Source organism: Neofelis nebulosa, chromosome 5 (genome assembly GCF_028018385.1).
Source record: "Neofelis nebulosa isolate mNeoNeb1 chromosome 5, mNeoNeb1.pri, whole genome shotgun sequence".
Lineage (NCBI taxonomy): Eukaryota > Metazoa > Chordata > Mammalia > Carnivora > Felidae > Neofelis > Neofelis nebulosa.
Genome location: NC_080786.1, coordinates 92,200,927 through 92,227,608, shown reverse-complemented (window position 1 = coordinate 92,227,608; position 26,682 = coordinate 92,200,927). Strand labels below are relative to the sequence as shown.

The 26,682-nt window shown below is 34.8% G+C and overlaps 1 protein-coding gene and 1 pseudogene across 4 annotated transcripts in view; both read right to left on the bottom strand.

The window, feature by feature from the left end:
* Window positions 1-26,682, bottom strand: part of POLQ (DNA polymerase theta) — a 121,775-nt gene that overhangs the window by 45,207 nt on the left and 49,886 nt on the right. For all 4 annotated transcript variants that reach the window (XM_058731244.1, XM_058731245.1, XM_058731247.1 and 1 more), the window contains 6 exons: window positions 25,990-26,183; window positions 24,953-25,077; window positions 23,194-23,437; window positions 6,672-9,781; window positions 3,822-3,965; window positions 2,557-2,753 (listed from right to left, as the gene is read on the bottom strand). In XM_058731244.1, coding sequence (XP_058587227.1) covers window positions 2,557-2,753; window positions 3,822-3,965; window positions 6,672-9,781; window positions 23,194-23,437; window positions 24,953-25,077; window positions 25,990-26,183 — 4,014 coding nt within the window. The remainder of the gene's footprint in view (window positions 1-2,556; window positions 2,754-3,821; window positions 3,966-6,671; window positions 9,782-23,193; window positions 23,438-24,952; window positions 25,078-25,989; window positions 26,184-26,682) is intronic.
* On the bottom strand, window positions 3,974-6,665 carry LOC131512479 (ATP synthase F(0) complex subunit C1, mitochondrial-like; annotated as a pseudogene).

Genomic DNA, 26,682 nt, shown 5'->3' with positions numbered 1-26,682 from the left:
TTCCCTTCTAGGCTAGGAAGGTGACTAGAATCATCAAGCCAATGTCCCTGTATGACCCTGGAAGATGGACACCTGGATCTGTGAAATGAGTGGGCCTGGTTCACTGCAGCAATGCAGAGATGGGCTGAATCTAGATATATTCCTCTTGCACCCTCTGAGGCACAGAGTGCCAAAACAAACTATTCTATCTGCCAACAAGAGGGGCCAAGACTGCAGATGGTTATTTAGCAGATTCCCTGTTAGGAAGGTCATGAATATAGCTGGCAGGTGAAATTAATGCTAGTAGCCTTGGAGGGCTACAAATGGGTCCAATAGGAACAAACATTGACTCTGGACTGTGCTTTGCTTACCTGATTGTAGGGGCAAATGCTCTGGGTACTATTAAAAGAACAGAAGAAGAAATTGCACCAGTTTGAATGGCTGACTGTTATTTCTTCAGACTAAAGAACACACTTTACAGCCCATAATGTTCAACAATGGGCAAAGAGATATCCTCCTCAGTACTAGTTTGATAGAGAACTGAAATAGGCAATTAAAACATTGGTTGTCGTAAATGGGGGAAGAGAAAGGCAGGAAGAGATGGCTTTTATGCCTTCGTGGTATGTGAGTATATGCTCACACTCAACATGAACATGAGTGGGGCTAAAGGAGTCCCCACTGGATATATTTGTCCGTTTGGCTCTGAGGAACTAAGGTGGGGGGCGGGGGGAAGGTGCTAACATACTTTCTTTCCCACATCACCTCAACTTTTTTCCTCTTAGCTGATAATAGGGGTCACAGGACCAGGACTACGGGTATAAGGGCTGGAAATGAATGATTCCTAAGCAAGAAACTGTAACTATTCCAAAAGGGGTGAAGGCACATCCTGCCCCATCAGGCCCTTAGGAATTGTAACATAAAGGTTAAAGCATTGAAGGAAAAATAGTAGTTATGGCTAAGTAAATGAATAAATGGGCTTTGTAAGGAGGAAAATCCAATATTAACATCTTAAAAGCCGCTCCAAGCAAGAAATGATATTGTCTTTTAGTTTGATTATGTCAGATACCTGAAAGGGTGAAGCCATATATTGCTGACACAACTCTTACTTTTGGAACCTGGTAAGCCTGCAAAGCTGGGAGACATTTCATATCCTGCCATCCACATTAGAAACTGGTGAACAGAAACCTTTAGAGAATATCAAATACGGTAGTTTGATGTAAAAGTTGGCAAATGTTTCTTATAAAAGTGAGCTTTTTTTTTTTTTTAATTTTTTTTCAACGTTTTTTATTTATTTTTTTGGGACAGAGAGAGACAGAGCATGAACAGGGGAGGGGCAGAGAGAGAGGGAGACACAGAATCGGAAACAGGCTCCAGGCTCCGAGCCATCAGCCCAGAGCCTGACGCGGGGCTCGAACTCACAGACCGCGAGATCGTGACCTGGCTGAAGTCGGACGCTTAACCGACTGCGCCACCCAGGCGCCCCAAAAGTGAGCTTTTAAAAATTAATTATCTTCTTACATCAAAAGTGTTGTGACTGACAAAACTGTGCAATCTTTCAAATAGTTTATGTAAAAAGTACTACAATAAATCTGAGATGCTACAGTAGTTTTAATGAGAAGCTCATATTACCCATATTCTCCTTTTGGACTCTGGAACATCAAAATTAAGTGACAACTTTTTATATCCAGTAAATGTCAGTTTAAAAACTACATGGAATTTATCACATGTAAACCAAGACCAGCCTGAACTGCAGAAAAGGCCAGTATCTTCAGTTTATTTGATATTGCCTTTGAAAATCTTTCCCTATAAAAAAGCTAAAGAAACTAAGAAATTTATCCTATTGATTTATCCTATTATTGATTATATTGCTAATAACAACCAAGTAGTATCATATATCAATTCAAAATTAATATTCTATACACCTCATGTATTCAGTATCAATAGGGGGAAAATGATATTCCTTTGAAAGCTATGATACTGTAAATAAATGTCTTATGAAAATGCATTATACTGTTTATGTTACAATAATGTAAGTTACCCTTTCCTTGATAACTCAGAGTCATCATTATGAAAAGCATATCATGCTTTGCTATTATTATAAGCAAAGTTCACAGGGGCTAATAAGGTGATTTGTCCCTATGCTAAATGGCCCTAAATGTTGTCCTTTCAGATGGCTTATTATCTACACATTTTTCCTATTTTCTGCCTCTATACTCATGGACATCTGAAACAACCTGCTACCATATATTTAAATCTGACAGTTCTCACTTCATTTCTAATTTACTATGAGACAGAAAACTTAAAACATAACCAAAATAAAATTTTTTTAAATCTCTGAGGAAAGATATGAATTTTAGTGCTTAGAATTTGTGGAATCACTGTTTTTATCTACATAGAGGTATTTTGGTGCCTAACATTCTGTTCTGGGTGGATGAGATTACTGGATAAAGGAATGACTACTCTGAAAAATGTAAGCTTCATTGTTGGAGTTAAATAAATACCAAGTCATTTAAGAATTAAGACTACACATTAAAAAAGTTTTTTTAAGTATAGTAAAAATTAAATAAGACATGAAACCTTAGGATCTTCATAACTTTGTTCCAAGGAGATACCACAAGACAGAAGAAGAATTTTATAGCTCTGGATGAAGTCATAGATGATAATAGAACGTTCTTTATCGGATTCCTCTTGAAAGCAAGACAGAAGATACCACATTCTGTCTTTCACAGTCAGGCTTGGATCCAGAGAAGGTGGGACCAAACTGGAACTAATTTCTTTAAAAAACAAACAAACAAAAAGGGTTAAGGCAAAAATTACATGCATTCATTTGAAGCAGCAATCTTTAATAAAAAGACTGAAAAAAGACTCAGAAATCTAAGGGTTTACTTCCATGTAACCAATAACTCAGCATGACCTTATTCAGGTTATGTTGATCATATAGATGAAGTGCTTCATATTCTAGTGTGTATGCTGCCGAAGCAAGCACGAAGCTTCATATTCTAAAAATTAAGGCTTATGCTATGTAATTTATATTGTTCTATTTGATTAGGTGGGAGACAATTCTAAATATGAATATTTCTAAAAATAAATTTACATTTCCCAGAATAAGGAGTTAAAGACAGAAAAGGGTGTTTTGAAATGAATTTTAAATGAACTCCTTTAAAAAGGTTTAGTATGAACGTATAGTGTTACATCTTAAAAAAAAAAAAAGTACTCAACATAACACATTTTCCCTCAAAACAACTGAAAAAAATTTCATGCTTACTCAGGAACACATACATTATATGGCATTCTTTAAAATGCTTACTTACTAATTTTGCTCCTGTCTAAAACCAATTATGTCAGGTACGTAATGCAGCAACTGTAATCAGATCACAAGGTATTTCTAGATCATATCCTCTCTATTCCAAAGGCTTCTACAAAGGCTGTATGATTCAACTATTGTATATGTTCAGTTCATCAGTGTCACTAGATAAGTTCCAGACACAGTCAATGACAGGAAAAAAGTCTGAAAAGAAACTGGTATGATCCAATCTTCAGAGGAATCCCCTAAGATATCCAGGGAGTCCCTAAGGCTCCACTCCACTACCTCCAAGAAGAAAAGATAGTATTAGTAGCCTATGTGATAGGTAGAGGGGAGTAAGAATAGTACTTAAGACATTCATTCTAATGAATATATGAAATAATGTACACATGTGCCACTTCCCCCCCCCCCATTTTTTTAATCCTAAAAATAAATTCTAGGAAAACATCAGGAAATTATTCTCAACAAAAAAGCCACTATCCTAATAGAGATTATCTTAAAAATTATATGGTGACTTAATCAAATAGTGATTACTTACCAGGATGCTTTTGTTCCTTCTGCAGTGAAAAATAATAGGCATCTCTTCCACCCCAGCACACTGCCAGACCAACCACCAAGATGTCATCACAACCTTTAACAGGAACTCCATCATCTCTAATAGGGGTTTCCTGAGGTAGGCTAACTAAATAAATCAAAAGTGAAATAGTTAAAAATCTCAAAATAAAGCCATTAAACTGAATGTTAAAACAATGATAATGATAAAAAAAACAACAAAAAACTATTTGATTGGCAAAATTTCCAGATCCCCAAAATATACATTATTTGGATGGTCTTTTTAAGGTATATGTAAGATCTTTCTAGGCTTCCCATCAATTAAGATAACTGTCACTTTGAAAAATTTATCAAAGATATCTTAAAATATATCCATAATAATAACTAAAGTGGGTATTAACTAAATTTTTTAAAGCTACATTTTGAATTGCTATAACTGAAACAAATAAAGACCACTGGTATACTATAAAAATTTTGTAGTGAACTCAGCAATTCTTTTTTTCTTTTTTTAATGTTTATTTTTGAGAGAGAGAGACAGAGACACAGAATCTGCAGCGGGCTCCAGGCTCTGAGACGTCAGCACAGAGCCCAACACAGGGCTCAAACCCATGAGGTGTGAGATCATGACCTGAGCCGAAGTCAGACACTCAACTGACTGAGCCAACATAGGCACTCCTGAACTCAGAAATTCTTAACACTAAGAAACTCCAAAAAAATCAAGTATCTTACTTCTTGGTGAAGAATCAGGTATAATTTTGTATCCAGAGTCAACATTTTTTCTGAAATAATGGATCTCCAACTTTACAAATACAGGTCAAGAACCAGTCTAATAACTGGCACACAGTTGTTAAATTTAAGTGAACGATTTTACCCCTCTACCCGCTCAAAGAATGTGCTCAATTTTATATTTGTTGAACGAAAAATGGAAAGTACTAGTCAACACAAAACATATATAAAACTTGTCATTAACACATTTGCTCCATGACCTAAGTGTTCATCTACAGACAAATGAATAGGAAGATGTGGTATACATATACAATGAAATATTATGGTGCCATAAAAAGGGATGAGAACTTGCCGTTTGAAACATGGATGGACCTACAGGGTATTACACTAAGTGAAATAAGTCAGACTGAGAAATTTATGATTTCATAAATAGAATCTAAAACAAAAACACATAAATGAATAAACAAACAAGCAGAATCAGACCTATAAATACAGAGAACAAACTGATGGTTACCAGAAGGAAGGGGAGGTGGGGGGTTGGGCAAAATGGCTAAAGAGAATGGGAGATACAGGCTTCTAGTTATGTAATGAATAAGTCATGGGAATAAAAGGCACAGCATAAAGAATATATATAGTCAATGATATTGTAATAGCAATGTATGGGGACAGATGGTAGCTATACTCATGGTGAACATGGTATAATGTATAAACTTCTCATATCATTATGTTGTACACCTAAAACTAATATAACATTGACTGTCAATTATACTCAAATAAAAAAATTAAAAAAGAAAAACATGTGTTCCATGAATTGAAGATCAGACAAATACTCAAACTCTTATGAACAAATTCATTCATAAATACAGAGATTTAAGAAATCTGATCAAATCTTTGATTTCCACAGCAGGTCGTCAAGCTGACTACAGCTATTCCCCAAGATACAGAATCCTTACTGTCATGAAGTAAGACAGGAATATACATGCATGGCATTATTTGGTTCAATTCTCTTAAAATGTGGAAGGGCTCTGTGAGGATTTGGGATCAACATTTTGGTATAGAATTCATGAATATCAGTAAAGGTTATAAGTCTACTTGAGGTAAGTATTGAAAAATATAGTTAACATACCTTGTTAAAAATATAGTGCCAATTTTCTATGTACTTTTGTGATTATCTAAGTAGATTATATAATACAAATTAATTATTTTAATTAATTAATAGAAAATAATTCATAAGCACTGATGATTAATAAAAAATGAGATACCAAAAATGGTGATCCATATTCAAAATATATTTGTTTTACAAACTTATATTCTAACATTTATATATTATATAAAATATTACATTATGTATTAAATATACATATTTATATGATTTTTTAAAAGAAACATTGCGTTTAATGGTAAAGCTTAGCACACTACAGCACCAGATATGGGCTGGAGTTGAAGCAGCAGAGACAGGTAGATGACCTCCATGAAGCCTCGTAAAGTGAAAAGAATAAGAAAGGCAACAATTAGCACCATGGCCTGACACATGGCAAAACCCAGAATAGAACTGAAGAAATGCTGCTGTTTGAGAGCCAGGTTCCTGATATACCCAATGATCAAGCTGCCAAAAACTATCCCAGTGCTGGCCCATGTACCAGCCACAACAACTGGGATGGCTGCAGCAGCAATAAGCTTGGGTACTATGTCCATGTCCTGAGAGACAAGACTGCTATAGAACTCCCTTTGGACCACCCTAAACTGTGGCAAGGCTGTTTAGGGATTTCTGGCTTTTGAAGAAAAGAGGCAGACACAGGCCTGATTAGACCAGAGCTATAACAGCGGATCAGGGCCACAGTAATAAGTAGTGCCTTAGAGGTCTGCATTATTTCAGTATCCCAGCTTGACCTTTTTCTCAGTGCTCAGTTCTGACACCCTGGAGTCGCCCATCACTTATACCAGATGGCAACTATTATTAATCTAGTTGCACTGAACAATAAGCTGTTCTACAGGTAAACCCATATAGAAGAAATTTTAATTAAATTGGAATAAATTTAGTACATTCATCCCAATTCGCTATTTTACATATAAACATGAAAATATGAAAAATTAAAGAAAAAATTCTTACCTTGCTTAAACCTACCACCAATAGCAGCATTTTTAGAAGACCTCAAATTACTGATCTTTTCACAAGCCAGTGAGATGGAAAATCTCTTTTTGCACTGCCACTCCTTAATGAATGTTTGAAAGAGAATTTGGTCACTTGCTACATCAATTATGGCCAAACTTTCTGGGCTGCATGAGGCTGCAGTTAACTGCGATCCATCCTGTGACAACTGCAGTGAAAAACTTGTGTCTCTAATAGGTCTATCCTTTTTTAAACCATCTCTACTCTCTGAACTTAAATCTTGGTTTTTAATATCTGAAGATGAGCCAAATGAGTAACTTTTACCAAGCTGTAAAACACTATGCATTTTCTGGAGTTTTACAGAAGATGTTGCAAGAATACTTGGAACCACTAGCTTAGAAGCAGATGCTGGGATGGGTGTAGGAGGAATGAGTCCGTTATCATCAACTATACAGCTCTCTTTCCAAGGCAAGAGGGATGAGGTTTTACCATGATGGGCACCGTTCTCCAGTGCTCCAATCTTGCTCTTTATTTCAACATTAGGGAAAAATGAAATTCCCGGAACTTGATTTGGCTCCAAATTTGAAATCACTTGTTTGCCATTTAACTCCATATTTTCCCCTTTTAAACTAGACAAGTTTGTAGTGGCTAATTTTTCCTTTTCATTTTCTAGAGGACTGGACACTTCATCTAAAATTCTTTGCAGTCCTGGACTTAAATCAAACGATGCCCCTGACCATATGAGCGATTTATTTTGCCCTATCTCAGTTAATTTGGATTTTTTAGACTTTTCATCTTTATCTCTTCCAATTATTTCTCTTTGTGAATAATCATTATTGACAGTCCCTGGATCACTTAGTTCTAATGCTGTAAGAGACACTGAGGTATTATGTTTTTCTTGGACAGGAAATATATCTACATTGTCCAAAGCTTCAACCATCTGAGCAGAATCCAACTCTGAAAATATAAGAGACTCCTCACTGAAACAAGTCAACTGTTGGTGATTATCTTGATTCTCATTCATATTTGATTTTCTAAGTTGGCCCTCTGGTTGTAGACACAGAGAATGACTGAAACAGTTTGACATTAGTTCAGAAGAAAGGGGTTCTTTTGCTTGTGTATCAGGTGGTTGTTCTTTCACTAGGTAATCTTCACTGAAACTGTCAAATAGTAAGCTATCACTCAAATTCAAACTTGTTTCAGGAGCTGGCAGACATTCTACTTCTACACCAGTGGGAGGCGGTAGTATAACTGGTTTCAAAGCTTCTTGTGTTTGATAACCTTGAAGAAAACTATTTAATTGAGAGTCAGTGACAGAAAGTTCATTCCTTTTAAAACAAGGGCCATTTTCCCTCAAGAGTATTGGAGAATGAAAAATTGAGCTTTCTGGAGTCAGGACATCAACTCTATGTGAATCGGTGCTTTGTTTCACAGTATCTACAGTCTTATCCTCCAAATGATCTATATTTGTCACTCCTGGAGAATGTCGTTCACTAGGAAAAGTAATATGAATCTCATTCTGAAAAGAGATCACCGAGCTCTGTTTGTCTAAACTCTTCAGCATTGTCTCTGTTGCCAGGTTGGCATCCTTTGCTCCTTCTTGTTTGGCATTTTCAGTTGCCATCTGTTGTATAATTTTCTCTGACTGAGTATCCAGGTACAAACTATCTTCAAATTCACAAAGAACTAAACCTAAGTCAGAAACACAATTATTTTTAGTTTTGTTTGCTGCATAAGCTTCCGTTTTTTCTTGTATTTTAGAGGGATTTAGAAAATCTTCATGCTGGCCTCCTGATTTACCAAATGTTCCAGTTGGGGCATGTATTCTACTGAGTATCTCAGTGCTGTTTATATTATCTCCTGATACCTGAAAATTATTTGATTTATTTTCCTCACCATTAAACTTCATAATTCCACACTTGATAATACCATTTGAGTCTTTATTCATATAACTACTGCCTGTCTCACAGGGCATTTGTCTCTCTAATATTTTTTTCTGTTTGGTATAAGTGTTTGTTTGTTTATCAGACTGTTTTTCTGCACACTGGTTAACTGAATGGGTGTCATGGTGTTTTACATAAACATTCTGGGTTTTTGAATCACTTTGTATCATCAGTACTTTGTTTATTTTTTCTGACTCAACAAAAGCTAATGCTCTTCCGTTTTCACTAACTGTACTAGTGGGATGACAAGTCACTTTTTTACTCTGGGATTCTGTGATAAAATGTTCCACAAGAATATTGTTAGTTTTTGTTTTGTTCTTTGAACTTTGTTCTGTTTGTGATGAGAATGATGATTTGCTATATTTTCCCTCAGCACAGTAAGATACATTTTTAGCAAACGGCTCTGGACTTCTAAATTCCATATTCTTCTCATCTAAGGTAATTGAGTCTTCACAATAAACAGGATTAGACATAGCTTGTTCCTGTAAATCAATTCTATACATCCCAGTGTCTTTCACAGGGCTACTATCTCTGGATTGTGTTAGATGCTTACCACGTTTCCAAGATCGAGAGGCAGTACTCATCTTTTCTGAACTGAAACTCAAAGATTCTTTTTTTGTTTTCTCAAATAAGAGAGTTTGAACAACATTCTTAGTGCTTTTTTTCCCCTCATTCAGAGAGGTTACTAGCTTTTCTTTACTTCTGTTCAAAGAAGCCCGTTTTCTTGCTCTGGAAATGGAATGTACTTGGGATTCTTGATTCCCATTCTGTAACTTGTAATAAAAGGAATTTCTATTCTCTCCACATTTAACTAAATCTTGCACTGTAGTTGGTGAATGCTTAGCAAAAGAATCATTAAACACTGAGTTACTTTTTTTCTTTGATATTAATCTTTTACAAGATCTCTTAGTTTGGGGTGTAAGTTTCTGTTCCTTTACTTCTGGCTCACTGCTGGTCAATGAGTGTGTATTAGAATTTAAAAGGGAATATGGATTCCATTGCACTCCCATTTCAGCTAAATCCTGCTGCAGAATCCTTTTGGCTTCTTCTACTATAAGGGCTGCTGCTTCCCTTTCAGTTAAACCTTTTCTGCCAGTCACCCAAATATTTCGCATATTCCGACGTTCTTCAACTGCTTCCTCTTCCTCATCCACGGCCTTTCGGGCACTAAACAAGGATATAGAAAAAGAAATAAATTAATGCATTGATTCATTCATGCATACAGAAATATTTATTAACCACTAAACTGATCTGTTCTAGGAAGTGAAGAAATAGCACTGAACAAGAGAGAAATACATCTGCTTTCTAAGAGCTTACATTTTAGTTGGAGAAACCAGAAAACAAATGTTAGAATGCATTCCATATCAACTGATGATAAGAGTTGTGAACAAAAACGAAGCACCAGGAGGGGATGGCTGGTTCTGCAATTTTCAGATAGCAAAATTAGGGAAGGCCTCACTAAAACAGATGTAGCAGAAACTTTTTTAAAATAGTGTCATAAAACTTTCATTGAAACAAATCCTCCTATGTAATATTAACTCTAGACAAAATAGTTGAAGGAAATGGAGAGTGACCAAAAGAAAGGAGAAACTGAAAGAGGGTAACTAAAAACTTGGATAAAAGCCTGGAGTTTATTAATTGACAGAATTTGAAAAAGAGCTCAGAATAATTACAGGAGGTATAAAATGAATGGAGAAAGTCCAGAAATGAGATCCAGAGAAGGAAAACCCAAAATTCTCCATATAAATCTGTTCAAATATCTAGCTGACCTCTAATCTATGCAAGTATGGGATGACTCTAAGCAGCCAGTTAAAAGTCTAAACTGAACAGAGATTTGAGTTACTGTCCACTATAGGAAGACAAAGTTTAGAGTTTGAGTTCAGCCAAGCTAACTAACTGATAAAATATCAATGTTCTTCAGCGTAAAATAATAGATTCTACACCCTAAAATGCCAAACATATACATAATTGAAGTACCATGAAAAGAAAAAATACAGCATGAAGCATAAAAACTATGAAAGAAATAATGGTCAAGAGACTTCTGTTTCCAACAAGACTGGTGTAAGAGGGACCAAGTTAGCCACTCACCCAAAACAACTAAAATACCAAGGCTAGCTCCTAAAAGATGTTGCAGCTTCCATTTTGCTCTCTTATATCACTTAGTCTAGAGAAAGCCAACCATCATGGCATAAGGACAACAACAGCTCTATGGAGAAGGTCACATGGAGAATTGAGCACCAGCTTGGCAGTATGTGTGTGTCATCTTAAAAGCAGATGCAACTCAACCCTTCAGATAATTATAGTCCCAGCCAACAGCTTTACTACAACCTCAAACCAGACCACCAACAAAGATGCTCCCAAGTTTATGACTCATAGAAACTTTGAGTTAATAATTATTTCTGTTGCTTTTAAGCCACCGAGTTCTTCTTTTAAAACATATTTTTCAAGTGTCTTTATTTAAGGACTCTCTACACCCAATGTGGGGCTTGAACTCACAACCCCAAGATCAAGAGTGACATGATCTCCTAAGCCAGCCAGGTGCCCCTAAGTCACTAAGCTCTTAAAATAATTTGTTTCACAACAATAGTTAATTAATTAGCCTATTAAAACTATCCAACTTCAAAGATATAAAAATCTCAAGGTCTACATATTTAGAAGGAAAAAAAAGAATTATATTACCATCAGAATTCTCAAAAACAGCATGCACAGCAAAGAAATCATTTTCCTAAAACTTAATAAAAGAAAAGGTGGACCAAAAGTCTATATCTAGTCAAGATGTGCTTTAACTATTAAGGTTATAGAAAAGCAGTTTTACACATACAAGAACGTAGGGAATTCTATACGATATTAGCCCTCAAGAAATCTATTAGCAGGTAAGTGTAATCCAACCAAGAGAAGACTAAAAGTACTTCAGCAGTAAGACTGCTGGTAAGAATATGAATAAATAAAAACGTAGATTATATTAGTTTTCATCTCTACATCCTACAAGGGTAGGGACAAGGGTGGAAAATTAATGTATAAATGTTATACATTGAGACAAACAGAACTAATACACTTTTTAAATGGAGGGAAAAGGAGAGGGAAAAAGAAAACTAAAGTAAGCTCAATGTCAATGACTGTTGTTCAGGCAATAGGTAGGTGCTACAGGATACCATTAAAATCTTGACAAACCAGGGGTGCCTGGCTGGCTCAGTTGGAAGAGCATATGACTCTTGATCTCGGAATTGTGAGTTTGAGCCCCACGTTGGGTGTAAGACTACTGAAAAATAAAATCTTAAAAAAAATGTTTACAAGCCAGATAATAAAAAGTACACAGGTACGTGCTAGAACAAAATACACACCTGTCTAAATTTAAACGTAAAACTCCAAAGAGTACCCTTAAAGGTAGACAAAGAAACATAGGAAATACACAACACACATAATTATAAAATAATTTAAGAATTGAAATGGAACATTTTAGTTATATCAATAAATGTGATGGGATTAAATCATCTATTAAAAGAAAGACTTCAATTTGGTTCAGAAAGTAAAACACAATTACAACTCAGTGTGGTACATATAAATCATACCTAAAACCAAGTGATTCTAAAAGACTAAAACTAAAGGGATGGACAAAAAATATCCTAGAAAAATGGAGCAAGAAGAAAGCAGTGAGGGCTATTTTGCATTAAATATAACAAAAAGAGTAAAATTTAATGCTAAAAACAACAATCATAGTAAATATAACATTACCAGTCATATTTACTATGAGTATTTACACACCAAATAATAAGCAACCATTTTTATGAAGCAAATATAAGAGATACAAGGAGACACAGAAAGAAGTGTACTAATAATTAGTAGACTTTAATAAACCACTCTCATTAAAACACAGATCAAATGTTGAGGAGGGTAATAAATAAGAATAAAGAAGACCTAGGGGCGCCTGGGTGGCGCAGTCGGTTAAGCGTCCGACTTCAGCCAGGTCACGATCTCGCGGTCCGTGAGTTCGAGCCCCGCGTCAGGCTCTGGGCTGATGGCTCAGAGCCTGGAGCCTGTTTCCGCTTCTGTGTCTCCCTCTGTCTCTGCCCCTCCCCCGTTCATGCTCTGTCTCTCTCTGTCCCAAAAATAAATTAAAAACGTTGAAAAAAAAAAAAAAAAAAAAAAAGAGTCAACTGTACTTATAAAAAAAAAAAAAAAAAAAAAAAAAGAATAAAGAAGACCTAATGAACATAAGCAATGAGGGCAACTTTTTATGAATATATTTCAAACACTTTACCTTTGTAATACAGAACACATCTAGTTTGTATTGATCATATATTAGCGCACCAAGAAAACATCAGTGAGTTCCATGAAGTATATGTGTTATAAATAACACGTTAGATTGATGTGCAATATGACTAAAAATTATTTTAAAAAAATAAAAAAACAAAAAGCACTTCCACCTGGGCAAAAGAAGGAAACCATGCAAATTACATTTCTAACAAATAAAAACAAAATCTCTACATATCATAATGTATGGGTTATATTTAAAATAAAAACCACAGGAAAACTCACAGTACTAAGTTCATAGTTCTACACTAAGAATACAGTATTTTATTTATCAATAAAAATATAAAAGTCAACAAATTCCTAGTTCAACAACAAAATTAGAAAAAGTACAAAAGAAAACAAAAGAAAGAAGGAAATGTAAAATTAAAAGAAGAGATTAATAAGGTACATTACTTTATTTATTTTTTTTTTTCAACTTTTTTTTTTTTTTTTTTTTTTTTTTATTTTTGGGACAGAGAGAGACAGAGCATGAACGGGGGAGGGTCAGAGAGAGGGAGACACAGAATCAGAAACAGGCTCCAGGCTCCGAGCCATCAGCCCAGAGCCTGACGCGGGGCTCGAACTCACGGACCGCGAGATCGTGACCTGGCTGAAGTCGGACGCTTAACCGACTGCGCCACCCAGGCGCCCCGAAGGTACATTACTTTAAAAAAAAGCCATAGACCTAGACCTAGGTCTAGATCTAACTGATTTTTAATCAATTTAAAAAATAGATAAACCACTAGCTAACCTAATCAAGAAAAAATAGAGATAAAGTAAAATTTATAAAATAGTAAATGACAAGGAAGGAATAACCATTGAAATAGAAGGAATACTTAAAATTCCTAAGAAACTAATTTACAAATCTCTATAAAAATTTATTTGAAAATCCAGATGCAACAAATAATTTTCTAAGGAAATACAGATTACCAAAATTGACCCCATTCAAGATAGAAAGCTTAGAGAGACTAATTTCTGAAAAAATAAAGTAGACAAAGTGATCAGGAAACTAACCCATTGAAAGGCACCATTCAACATGGTTTCATACAATAATCATATAAAAACTTCTAGCAGTCCCAAGCCTCCCTAAATTATTGCAAAGCACTGAAAACAAAAAATGCTTCATAATTCTTTTTCATGAGGCAAGTCTGATACCAAAACTGATAGCAAAACTTGAATAAAAATAGTGCAAAAAACCACACAATGCAAGAAAACAATAGGCCAATATTATTTGTAAATAACAATGCAAAAGTATACTATATCAAATATTAGCAAATAGAATCCAACATCATATAATAAAATAAGATGACCAAATTAAATTTATTCCATAAGATTGATTCAATATTAGGAAACCTATTAATATAATGTACCATGCTAATAGATGAAGGAGGAGGAAAAAAAAAACTATGATAATCTTCAGGAATACTGGAAAATGCTTTGACAGAATTCAATACCCAATCATGACAAAAATATTCAAGAATTATGTATTTCTTACATAAATACACACACACACACACACACACACACACCATAGTTCTGAAACCAGTATTCTATTGAAGCAACACCAGAGGCATTTCCCCTAAGATCACAAACAAAGCAAAAATGCCCAATATCTATTACTACTATCCTTACTACTACTACTACTACTACTACTACTACTACTACTACTACTACATATTAGAGATATCAGCTAATACAATTAGATAAGAGAAATCAATTAAAAGCATACAAATTCTTACAGAAGTAAAATAACTATTTGTAGATGATGTGCCAACATACCTGGAAAATTCTAGAGAATCAATGATAAAAGTAATTCAAACAATAAAATAATTTAGAAAATAGGATAAAAAATTATACAAAACAGCCTTCATATACTCTAATAATAACTATGTAGAAGACATAATAAAAGAGAGCAACCAATTAAAATAACAATAAATATTAAGTAGGAATAACTTTAACAAGAAATGTATAAAACCTGTGTGAGCAAAACTTAAAACTTTTGAAAACCTATATGAGGAAATCTTTTGAAAACTCTTAAAAATCACAAAGACTAGATTAAATTCAAAGATGTTACCTATACTTGGATAGGTTGACACAACATATAAAGATATCAATTCTAAGTTAAATTTCAATACAATTCCTATAAAATATCAACAAGCACTTTAACTTTCATATGGGCAAATATGCAAGAATAGCCAAAAACAAAAAAAAATACTGGAAAACTATGAGAGGAAGTGTCCTTCCAGAGAGCAATAATTTATAATTTATAATTTATAATTAAAAGTATTTACTGGCTCATGAATTGACAAAAAGAATAGTATATAAAATAGAAACTACAGAAATAGACCTAATTATTTATGGATATTTGGTATATGACAAAGATGGCATCTCAAATCACTAAGTCAAAAATAAACATTTTTATAAATGGGAGCCATTGGATAAAAGACAAAATTTGATCCAGACTTTATACTATACACAAAATTAAATTCTAAATACATCGGGAATCTAGATGCAAATCTACAAATACTAGGAGAAGACATGAATGAATTCCTTTCTAATTTCAGTAGACAAAAGTTTTCTAACTATGACAATTTCAAAGCAAAAAAAAAAAATTGACAAAAAAATCAATAGAAAAGTTAAAATTCTGCATGGCAAAAACAATGTAGTAAAAGTCAAAAGACAATTTATAAATTTTGAGAAAATATTTGCATATACATATAAAATAAACAGCTAAGAACTCTAATCAATTTAAGAAGAAAAGATTCTTTTAAAAGGAGAAAGAAGGGCACCTGGGTGGCCCAGTGGATTAAGCATCTGACTCTTGATTTAGGCTCAGGTCATGATCTCAGGGTACCTGTGATAGAGCCCTCTGCACTGACAGTATGCAGTCTGCTTGGGATTCTCTCTCTGCCACTCCCTTGTTCTTTCTCTCTCTATTAAAGTATATAAACATTTAAAAAAAATAAAATAAAATAAAAAGGAGAGGGAAAAGACCAAACTCAGTAGAAACAAGACATAACCAGATAATTCACAAGGATACAAAAAAATGATCCTGAAACATATGAAAAGATATCCACCATCATTCACAATTGGAGAAATACACATTAAAACCATACTGAGATACTATTTCCTATCTATCAGACTGGTGAAATGAAAACTCTAACAATGGATTCTGTTTGCAAGGCTGTGACGTAATAGGCCAGTGAGAATGTAACCTGGTACAACCCTTCTGCAGGGTAATCTGGAACTAATAAACCTACATAAGCACTTACCTTTTGAAATCCCACATCCAAGAATTTACTCCGAAGAAACATTACCAACAATGGAAAATACATATGCATAGGTAATTTATTGTGAATTTTCGTTAATGGCAAACTGAGACAATCAAAATGGGTTTTCTGGCTCTCATTTACCAAGTACTAAAAGGAAAGGGTGGCCAGGTGTCAGATATACCAGTTTCCATTCAGAAAATTAACATTAATACAATGCTATCTCTTATCTATACACCTTATTCAAATTTCATCAATTGTTCCACTTACATCCTTGTTCTAATCTAATCTAGAATAAGGTGGCACATCTAGTTGTCATGTCTCTTTATTTCCTTTAATTAGAAAGAGTTCCTCAGTTATTGTTTTTCATGACCTTGATATTTTTGAAGAGTATTAGACAATTATTTTGTATAATGTCTCCCAGTTTAGGTTTGTCTGATGTTTCCTTACAATTAAATTTATGTTAGACATTTTTGATAAGAACACTCCAGGAGTAATGCTGTGTCTTTCTCACTGTGTCACATGAGGAGGTATGTGACGTAGATCTGTCCTAATACTGATGTTAGTAATATTGATCAATAAAGTTCTGGGCATTCAGAAAAGGCATAATCACAGAAATAGTAGCCTTATCATAATACGTAAGTACAAATAGCAACTAGAATGTAAAGAGAAACTAGACCTAGAACTTTGCCAAATGGTGGGGGAGCTGCCGGAACTCTTTCCATGTCAGGAGGGGCTGCAAGTGCCACAGTTTATGCTCCCTCTCCACCTTGATAGCCCAGAGAGAAGCAGGGTTCAGTTTCCCTAGCTGGCCTAACACTTCAGTAAGTTCCAGAACCCTAGCCCACACCAGCCCCAGCCATCCCACCAAAGTAGCACCAGTGTGGTGCCCACCAGAACACCCCTGAGCAGTACTCACTGTACCTCCAGCCATTACAGCAAGGTGGCACAGGCGTAAAGCACCCCAGACCCAGGCCCACACTACTTTGGCTTCACACAGTTTACTAACACACTCCAAGACTCCCTGGCCCATATCCACCTTAGTTCCAGCCACCCCGACAGTGCATCCCTTGTGTTAAGTGTCCCCAGAACACCCCAACTTGTAGCTTTAGCTCCCAGGGCACCCTGTGGGTGGAGAGTCCCTAGACAGTCCTGGCCCATGCTCACTTCAGCTTCAGCTATCCTGCCAGGGATCCTCTCATGGAGAGCCCAGGGAATGCTCCAACCTGCACCAACTTCAGCTATAGGTCTCCTGCCAGAGCACCCTCTCTATGGAGAGGTCTGGGACCACCTGGCCCAAGCCCACTTTAGCTCAAGCCATCCTACCAGGGCAGCCCAAACATGGAGTACCTGGGACTCCGTGCCCATGCCAGCCACAGTTCCAGCCAGCCAAAGTTATCCAGCATACACAGAATACACAGGAAATGACATACATAATAACTTTCTTTGAAGTTTAGAAGTAGCTATTCTACTCAATTCAAAGGAACAAACACAGAAAGTCAAGCAAGATGGGAAGACAGAGGAATATGCTCCAAACACAAGAACAAGACAAAACCTTAGGAAAAGGACCAAATGAAACCTAGAGAAACAATATGCTTGATAAGCAGTTTGAAATAATGATCTTAAAGATCTTCACTGGACTGGAGACAAGGGTGGAAGAACTCAGTGAAAACTTCAACAAAGAGTTAGAAAATATAAGAAAGAATCAAAGCTGAAGAATACAATAACTGATATGAAAAATACACTAGAAGGAATCAACAATAGGGGACGAGAAGAGATGATTAGCAAATCTTGTCTAGAAGACAAGGTAATAAAAAGCACTCAAGCTGAACAGCAAACAGAAAAAAAATTTTTTTAATGAGAATAGGTTAAGGATAGATTAAGCAATCTCTGGGATGACATCAAGAGAACAAATATTCACATTATAGGGGTCCCAGAAGAGAATAGAGAAAGTAGGAGGCAGAAAATTCATTTGAAGAAATAACAGCTGAAAATTTCCTTAACCTGGGGGAAGAAAACAAACATCTAGGTTCAGGAAGGACAGAGAGTTCCAAACAAGATGAACTCAAAGAGTTCCACACCATGATACGTAATTAAAATGTCAAAGGTTAAAGATAAAGAGAAAATTTCAAAAGGAGCAAGAGAGAAACAAAAAGTTACATAGAAGGGAAACCACTTATGGCTATTGGCAGATTTTTCAGCAGAAATGTTGTGAGCCAAAAGAGAGTGGCATGATATATTCAAAGAGCTGAAAGGAAGAAAACCTACAACCAAGAATACGCTCCACGGCCATGTTATCATTCACAACCGAAGGAGAAATTTAAAAAAGTTAAAGTTCATCATCACTAGGCTACTCTTAAAAAAAATGTTAAAGGGACTTCTTTATGTTAAAAAGAAAAGGCCATAATCAGAACTAAGAAAATTATGAATACAAAGATGTAAAATATGAGAATACATACCTAAAACGGAAGTGAAAAAATTTTTAGAATGTGTTCAAATTTAAGTAACTGACTTAATATAGACTGCTATATAATTAACATGTTATATATAAACCTCATGGTAAAGACAAAACCAAAATCTATAATGGGTATACAAAAAATAAAGACAATAAACTAACACAACAGAAAGTCATCAAAGGAAAGAGAGCAAAAGAAGAAGAAAAAAACTGAGAACTACAAAACAACCAGAAAACAATTAACAAAAGGGCAATAAGTACATACCTATCAATAATTACTTTAAATGTAAACGTAGGTCTAATGCTCCCATCAAGACATAGCGTGGTGGAATAGATTAAAAAACAAGACCCATTTGTATGCTGCCTACAAAAGACTCATGTCAGACCTAAAGACACACAGAAATTAAGAATGAAAGAATAGGAAAAGATATTCCATGCAAATAAAAGCAAAATAAAAAAAAGCCAAGGTAGCAATACTTATATCAGACAAAACAGACTTTAAACAAAGGTTGTAATAAGAGACAAAGGGCATTATATAATGATAATGGGGTTAATCCAACAAGAAGATATAACATTTGTAAATCTCTATGCACCCAACAATAGAGCACCTAAATACATAAAGGAAATATTAACAGACCTAAATGGAGAAATTGACAGTAATACAGTAATAGTAGAGGTCTATAACATCCCATTTACATCAATGGATAGATCATCCAGACAGAAAACAAAGGAAACAGTGGCTCTGAATGACACATTAGACCAGATGTACTTAAAATATCCATGCACAACATTCCGTCCAAAAACAATGGAATATACCTTCAATTCAAGTGTACATAAGACATCCTCCAGAACAGATCACACATTAGACCATAAAACAAGTCCCAGGAAATTTAAGAAAATTGAAATCATATCAAGTATCTTTTCTAACCACAATAGTATAGAACTATCAATCACAAGAAAAAAACTGGTAAAAAGAAAAACACGTGTAGGCTAAACAGCATGCTACTAAATACCATGCTACTAAACACCCAATGGGTCAATGAAGAGATCAAAGAGAAAATCAAAAGATAGAGGAAGACAAATGAAAATGAAAAGACAACAGTCCAAAATCTTTGGGATTCAGTGAAAACAATTCTGAGAGAAATTCATACAGATACAGGCCTACCTCAAGAAACAAGAAAATTCTCAAACAATCTAACCTTATATGTAAAGGAAACTGAAAAAGAGAATGAAGCCAAGGTCCATAAAAGGAAGGAAATTAAGATCACAGTGGAAATAAATGAAATAGAGATTTAAAAAAATAGAAAAGATCAAGGAAATCAAGAGCTTGTTCTTTGAAAAGATAAAATTAATAAACCTTTAGCTAGACTCATCAAGAAAAAAAGAAGAGGACACAAATCAATAAAATCAGAAATGAAAGAGGAAAATTAATAGCCAACACCACAGAAATACAAAGACTTATACAAGAACATTACAAAAAATTATGTCAATAAATTAGAATAAATGGATAAATTCCTAGAAACATATAATCTTCCAAAACTGAATCAGGAAGAAACAGCAGCTGAACAGACAAGACACTAGTAATGAAACTGAATGAGTAACCAAAAAACTCTCAAAAAACAAAAGTCCCTGACCAAATGGCTTCACAGGTAAATTCTACCAAACTTTTAAAGACAAGTTAATACCTATTCTCCTCAAACTATTCCAAAAAATAGAAGAGAAAGGAAAAGTTCCAAAAACATTATAAATGTATTCTACAAAGCCAGTATTACCCTGATACCAAAACCAAAAACACTATAAAAAAAGAAAATTACAGGCCAATGCCCCTGATAAACATAGATGCAAAAATCCTCAACAAAATATTAACAAATCACATTCAACAGTATATTAAATGGATTATCCACCACGACTAAATGGGATTTACTCTGGGGATGCAAGGATAATTCAACGTTCACAAATCAAAACAATGGTTAAATATCATATGATCATCTCAATAGATGCAGAAGAAGCATTTGACAAAATTCAACTTGAGTTCATAATTAAAACTCTCAACAAAGTGGGTTTAGAGAGAACATACCTCAGTATAATAAAGGCCATACGTGAAAAACCCACAGTTAACATTATACTCAATGGTGAAAAATTGAGAGCTTTTCCCCTAAGATCAGGAACAAGACAAGAACATCCACCTTCCCCACGTTTATTCAGCATAGTACTGGAAAGCATAGCCAGAGCAATCAGTCCAAAAAAGAAATACAAGACATCTAAACTGTTTAGGAAGAAGTAAAACCATCACTATTTGTAGATGATATGATACTATACATAGAAAACCCTAAAGATCCATCAAAATTCTATTAGAATAAATAAATTCAGTAAAGTTGTAGCATAAAAAGTTAATACACAGAAATCTGTTGCATTTTTATACACTAATAGCAAAGTAGTAAAAACAGAAATTAAGAAAACAAAACCATTTACAGTTACACCAAAAATCTTGTACTCTGAAAACTATAAAATATTAATGAAAGAAACTGAAGATAGAAAAAAGAAATGGAATGATATTACCATGCTCATAGACTAGAAGAATTAACATCGTTGAAAATGTCCATACTACCCAAGCTATCTACAGATTCAATGCAATCCCTATCAAAATACCAACAGCATTTTTCTCAAAACTAGAATAAATAATACTACAATTTGTATGGAACCACAAAAGACCTAAAAGCCAAAGCAATCTTGAGAAAGAACAAAGCTGGAGGTATCACAATCCTAGATTTCAAGATAAACTACAAAGCTGTAATAATCAAAATAGTATGGTACTGGCACAAAAACATGTAGTAGATCAGTGAAACAGAACACAGAGTCCAGAAATAAACCCATGCTTAATGGACAATTAATCTATGACAAGGAGGCAAGAATATGCAATGGGAAAGTCTCTTCAGTAAATGACGCTGGGTAAACTGAACATCTATGTGCAAAAGAATGAAAGGGTATCACTTCTTATACCATACAAAAATAAATTCAAAATGGATTAAAGGCCTAAATGTGAGACCTGAAACCATAAACTCCTAGAAGAAAATGCAGGCAGTAATTTCTTTGACATAAGCTTTAGCAACATTTTTCTGGAGATGTCTCCTCTTGGAATAGGAACAAAAGCAAAATAAACTATTGGGATTTCACCAAAATAAAAAGCTTTTGCACAGTGAATGAAACAATCAACAAAACGAAAAGGTAACCTATTGAATGGGGGAAGATATTTGCAGATGATATATCCAATAACAGATTAATAGCAAAAATATGTAAAGAACTTATATGACTCAACACCAAAAACAAACAAACAAATAATTAAATGGGCATTAAGTCCAATTAAAAATGGGCAGAGGACCTGAATAGACACATTTCCAAAGAAAATATATAGATGGCAAACTGACACATGAAGTTATTCAACATCACCAATCATCAGGGAAATCAAATCAAAACCATGAGATATCAGTTACACCTGTCAGGTCACCTGGAATCAAAGACAAGAAATAACAAGTGTTGGTGAGGATGTGGAGAAGCAGGAATGCTTGTGCACTGTTGGTGGGAATGTAAATTGGACCAACCACTGTGGAAAACAGCATGGAGGTTTTTCAAAAAATTAAAATGAAAATACCATACGACTCAGTAACTCTATTACTGAATATTGACCCAAAGAAAATGAAAACGCTAATTGGAAAAGATATATGCACCTCTATGTTCATTGCGGCATTATTTACAGTAGCCAGGGTATAGGAACAACCCAAGTGTCCATGGATAGATGAAGGAATATAGATGTCATATATATATATATATATATATATATATATATATATATATATATATATATATATATATATATATCACATATCATGTATCATAAATATGTGATAGAATATTACTCGTCCGTAAAAATGATTGAGATCTTGCTATTTTTGACAACATGGATAGACCCAGAGGATATTATGCCAAATGAAATCAGTCAGACTAAGAAAGACAAATATCATATGATTTCACTTAGATGTGGACTCTGAAAAAACAAAAAAGAAAAAATAGACCCATAAATACAAATAACAAACTGATTGTTGCTGGAGGGGAGAGGTAGGGGGATAGGCAAAATGGTTGAAGGGGAGTGAGAGATAAAGGCTTTCAATTATGGAATGATTAAGTCACAGGCATAAAATGTACAGCATGGGGAATATAATCAATGGTATTTAATAGCATTTTATGGCAAAAGATAGTAGTTACACTTGTGGTGAGCAGGGCATAACATATGGACCTTTCAAATCACTATGTGTACACCTGAAACTAATGTACCACTGTGTGTCACCTATACTTCAATTTAAAAATATATACATACACACACACACACACACACACACACACACACGATAGTAATTCTAAAGGGGGAAAAAAGCAGTCTCATTTTCTTCCAGTGACCCCATGTACGTCATGATACTATCAAAGAAAAAAATATTTTAGTACATTTTCTATTATTTACAAATAGACATAATTTTTCACTTAATAACTACTGGTCAGGAGGACTCTCTTACCTTTTAAAGGGCACAGCATTTTTCAGAACAGTCTCCACTTCCACAATATTTGCTCTGGCAAGATCTGCCACAGTAAGATAGCCAGAAGCATAGAAGAACCTGGCTCGCTGTGCATTAAGTAAGGACACCCGGACCAGGTCACACAACTCCCTCTGGATGCCAAATGTAAGACGCTTCTGAAATTGGGAAAGTAGTAGTTCCATGTTGTGCCAGCCGAGGCGGTTGGAAAATACTGTAATCATCCCTACAATAATCATAGAATATTTATGAAATTAAAAATTCTTGGGCTGTCTGGATGGCTCAGTTGGTTGAGCGCCTGACTTCACTCCAGTCACAATCTCTCAGTTTGTGGGTTCTAGCCCCACATGGGGCTCTGTGCTGACAGCCTGGAGCCTGGATCCTGCTTCGGATTCTGTCTCCTCTCTTTGCCCCTCCCCCATTCACACTGTCTCTCTCTCTCTCAAAAATAAACATTAAAAAAACGTTCAAAAATTCTTTTAAAAATTCTTTATAAATAATTCTCTATTTCTTTAGATACCTTTGTCTTGCTGTATCTTTTGTTTTGTTTTGTTTTACCAGCAGAATCGTAAACTTTAAGAGGCACAAAGGCACAAAGTGTATGTTAACAGGCGAGTAGACACATGTTCAGGGCCTAGCTAATTGGTCAGTAAAAGGGGTAAACACATTGTCATCTCATTTATTCTTAATCATGAACTTGATATTTGAAAAAACTGAGGCAGAGCATGTTAACACAAAGTACACAAAAAGCCCTCACTCTAGTTCATTCCTCTCATTCTCTCTTCCTTCCTTTCTTTTTTTAAGGAAGAGAGAACTCTTTAAAACAGGTGAGAGACTCTTTCATCTAGAGCAAAATAAGAAAATAAGAGAGATGATTTAAATATTCAAGTGCTGAGAGGAGTACAAAAAGTGAAGCTCCTATTGATATTTTCTTCAAGGAAAGGTTGCCCAACTTAATAGCTATTCCCTCATGAGATAAAGAGGCCAGAAGAGCCAATGTCAAGGCATTAATATAATCACTTCCCTATGAGAACATTAATCCTACAGGCAATTTGAGATCCTTCATGCCAGTGAGTTGAAGTCTCCAGCCCCTCCTACAATCTTTCCCTCAGTACTCTCATATATGCACACACCTTCACAATGAAACCTCCTACACATACAAATCCACACTCTCTCCAGCAGCCCAGGGTTTCCTTCCTAAGAGTTTGTAAGGATTTCTTGGTAAAATCAGACCCAGAACTTCCCTATTTGCCTAGCTTACAGATAGGGGTTTAATTTTATTAAGGGCAGACCAGTGTTTCCTTAGAGGAGAGATATTTAGAACAGTCTACCAGATATACAGAAATCCCTCTGTAGTTGCCATCCTCTTACTCAATAACAAATATTAATCAGCAACTTGATGAGAAAGAGGAGGCCATTGAGAACTTTGGGTCTACTTCCTGCAACAGTGAAAACATAAAAACTAAAAAAAAAATAAAAAGGAGGATGCTTAGCAGGTGGCTAAGCAATGGAGGGAGACTAAGATCCAGACACTCAGCTAGCTGCCAGCTGCCAATCCTCTGGAGCAGGGTGAGAAGCCATAGTTTTAGGGGTTCTTATGAGGACAAACATACACAATTATGACTTTACATGATCCCCTCATTTTTAGAGAAGCCTAAAATAAATGGAATATGAAAAAAAGTAATTTTAACTTGATCTCAAACTACAGAGTCTCAAATGTGGAAACCCTTGTTTAACTGACCTGCATAAACAGCTGCAGACTGTTGTAAGGATTGAATCTGTCCACGACTGCATCCATATTTCTGATTTATTTCCTTTAAGGGAACTTCACTGATTAAGTCTAATAGCACAAGACTGGTAAAAAACCTGGAAAGTAAATCACCAAAAGTGTGGTAAGAGATTACTTATGCCTACAATGAAGATATAACATATGCTGGGAAACAAGAAAGAATCAAAAAGGCAAGTGAAGATTTATACACTGTGAGAAGATTCCTAATAGGGTATAGGATTAGTGGACAAAGACTGAGCTCAATGTTGGTCAAATAATCCTGACATACATTAGTACTATAGCATAGCAAGGAACCTAATACCTATATAACAAAAAGAGCTCCTCCATATTTCAATACTACTAACTAATTTTAAGAAATAAGACTTGGTTCAAGAAATATAATGGCACAATAATTTAAAAGAACATCTGATACACAGTTACATGATCATCTATTCATATTTCAAAAAAATGACATAATTTGATAATAAAAACCAGTTTTGACTTGAAAGGTCCTAGTGCCACAAATAATCCAAGTATATAAATCCTTACAAAATTCACACTTGATTATGTTGTAAATAATATACTAGATACTAGCACTAAGAAAAATAATTTTATTAGATTTTAAAGAAGCTAAATGATTCAATTTCCCCATCTGAATTTTTTAATGGCTCTTCCCCAGAGCCATTATAATATTGTTTTATAATAATGATACAAAGCACAACCTCACATGAAGCTACACTAAGTTGGCAATTCTAATTCACATCTTTAAGTAAAGGAAGTAATTAAATGTTCTACTTTAAAAGGTCTTCATCTACAATGACTTCTAAACTATAAATAGCAAGAGAGAAATATCAATCAATTCAGTAAATACAGGAAAGTGAAAATATTTACCATACTCAGCCAAAAATTTGATTTTAATGATAATGAAAGTGACTACAATAAACTGAACATCTACTATATATCCAAAAACTGTGTTAAATACTGGATAGTGTAGACTCCTTGATATTTACCTTTTATGGATGGCCATCTGGCGATGCTGTCTCTCAGTTCTGGCTACTACTTTTCCTTTCACACAGCGAGCCAAGAACGCTTCTTCGACTCCCACTAGCTCTGCCACCCGTTTCATAGAAATTGGCAGCTTCTCCCATAAACAGAAAAATCGATACCAGTCAATAGTGGTCCAATCCTCAATCATAGGTGTAACCTAAAAGAAAGAAATATCATTCATTAGCTAAACAAATGTATTACAAAAGGAACAAAACTATAAATGTAAACTTTGTATTAAAAATAAAGGACTCAGCATTTGGAAAAATTTCTAAATGTGGTAATACCTCACTTATATGGAAACTTCATTTATTTACAAACGAGTCACAACCAAAAGAAAAGAGACTACTGAGCATACAAACTGGATTTTACCAAATCCAAGAACTTTAATCATAGACACTTTTAATTTCAATGTCCTTACATTAAGTACAATCCTAAGTATTTTCTATGATTTCCAAGAAAGAATCAGGAGAATAGAAAGAGGGGGGAAGGAAAGAAGGAATCAATATTCACAAATGCTACAATATATTATCTAAAATATCCAGGGTTCAACAACAATAAAAACTATGAGACATGCAAAGAAACAGGAAAGTGTGTCCCAAACACAAGGGAAAAACATGCAAAAGAACTTTGATAGGTTCCAGATTTGGGAATGCCAG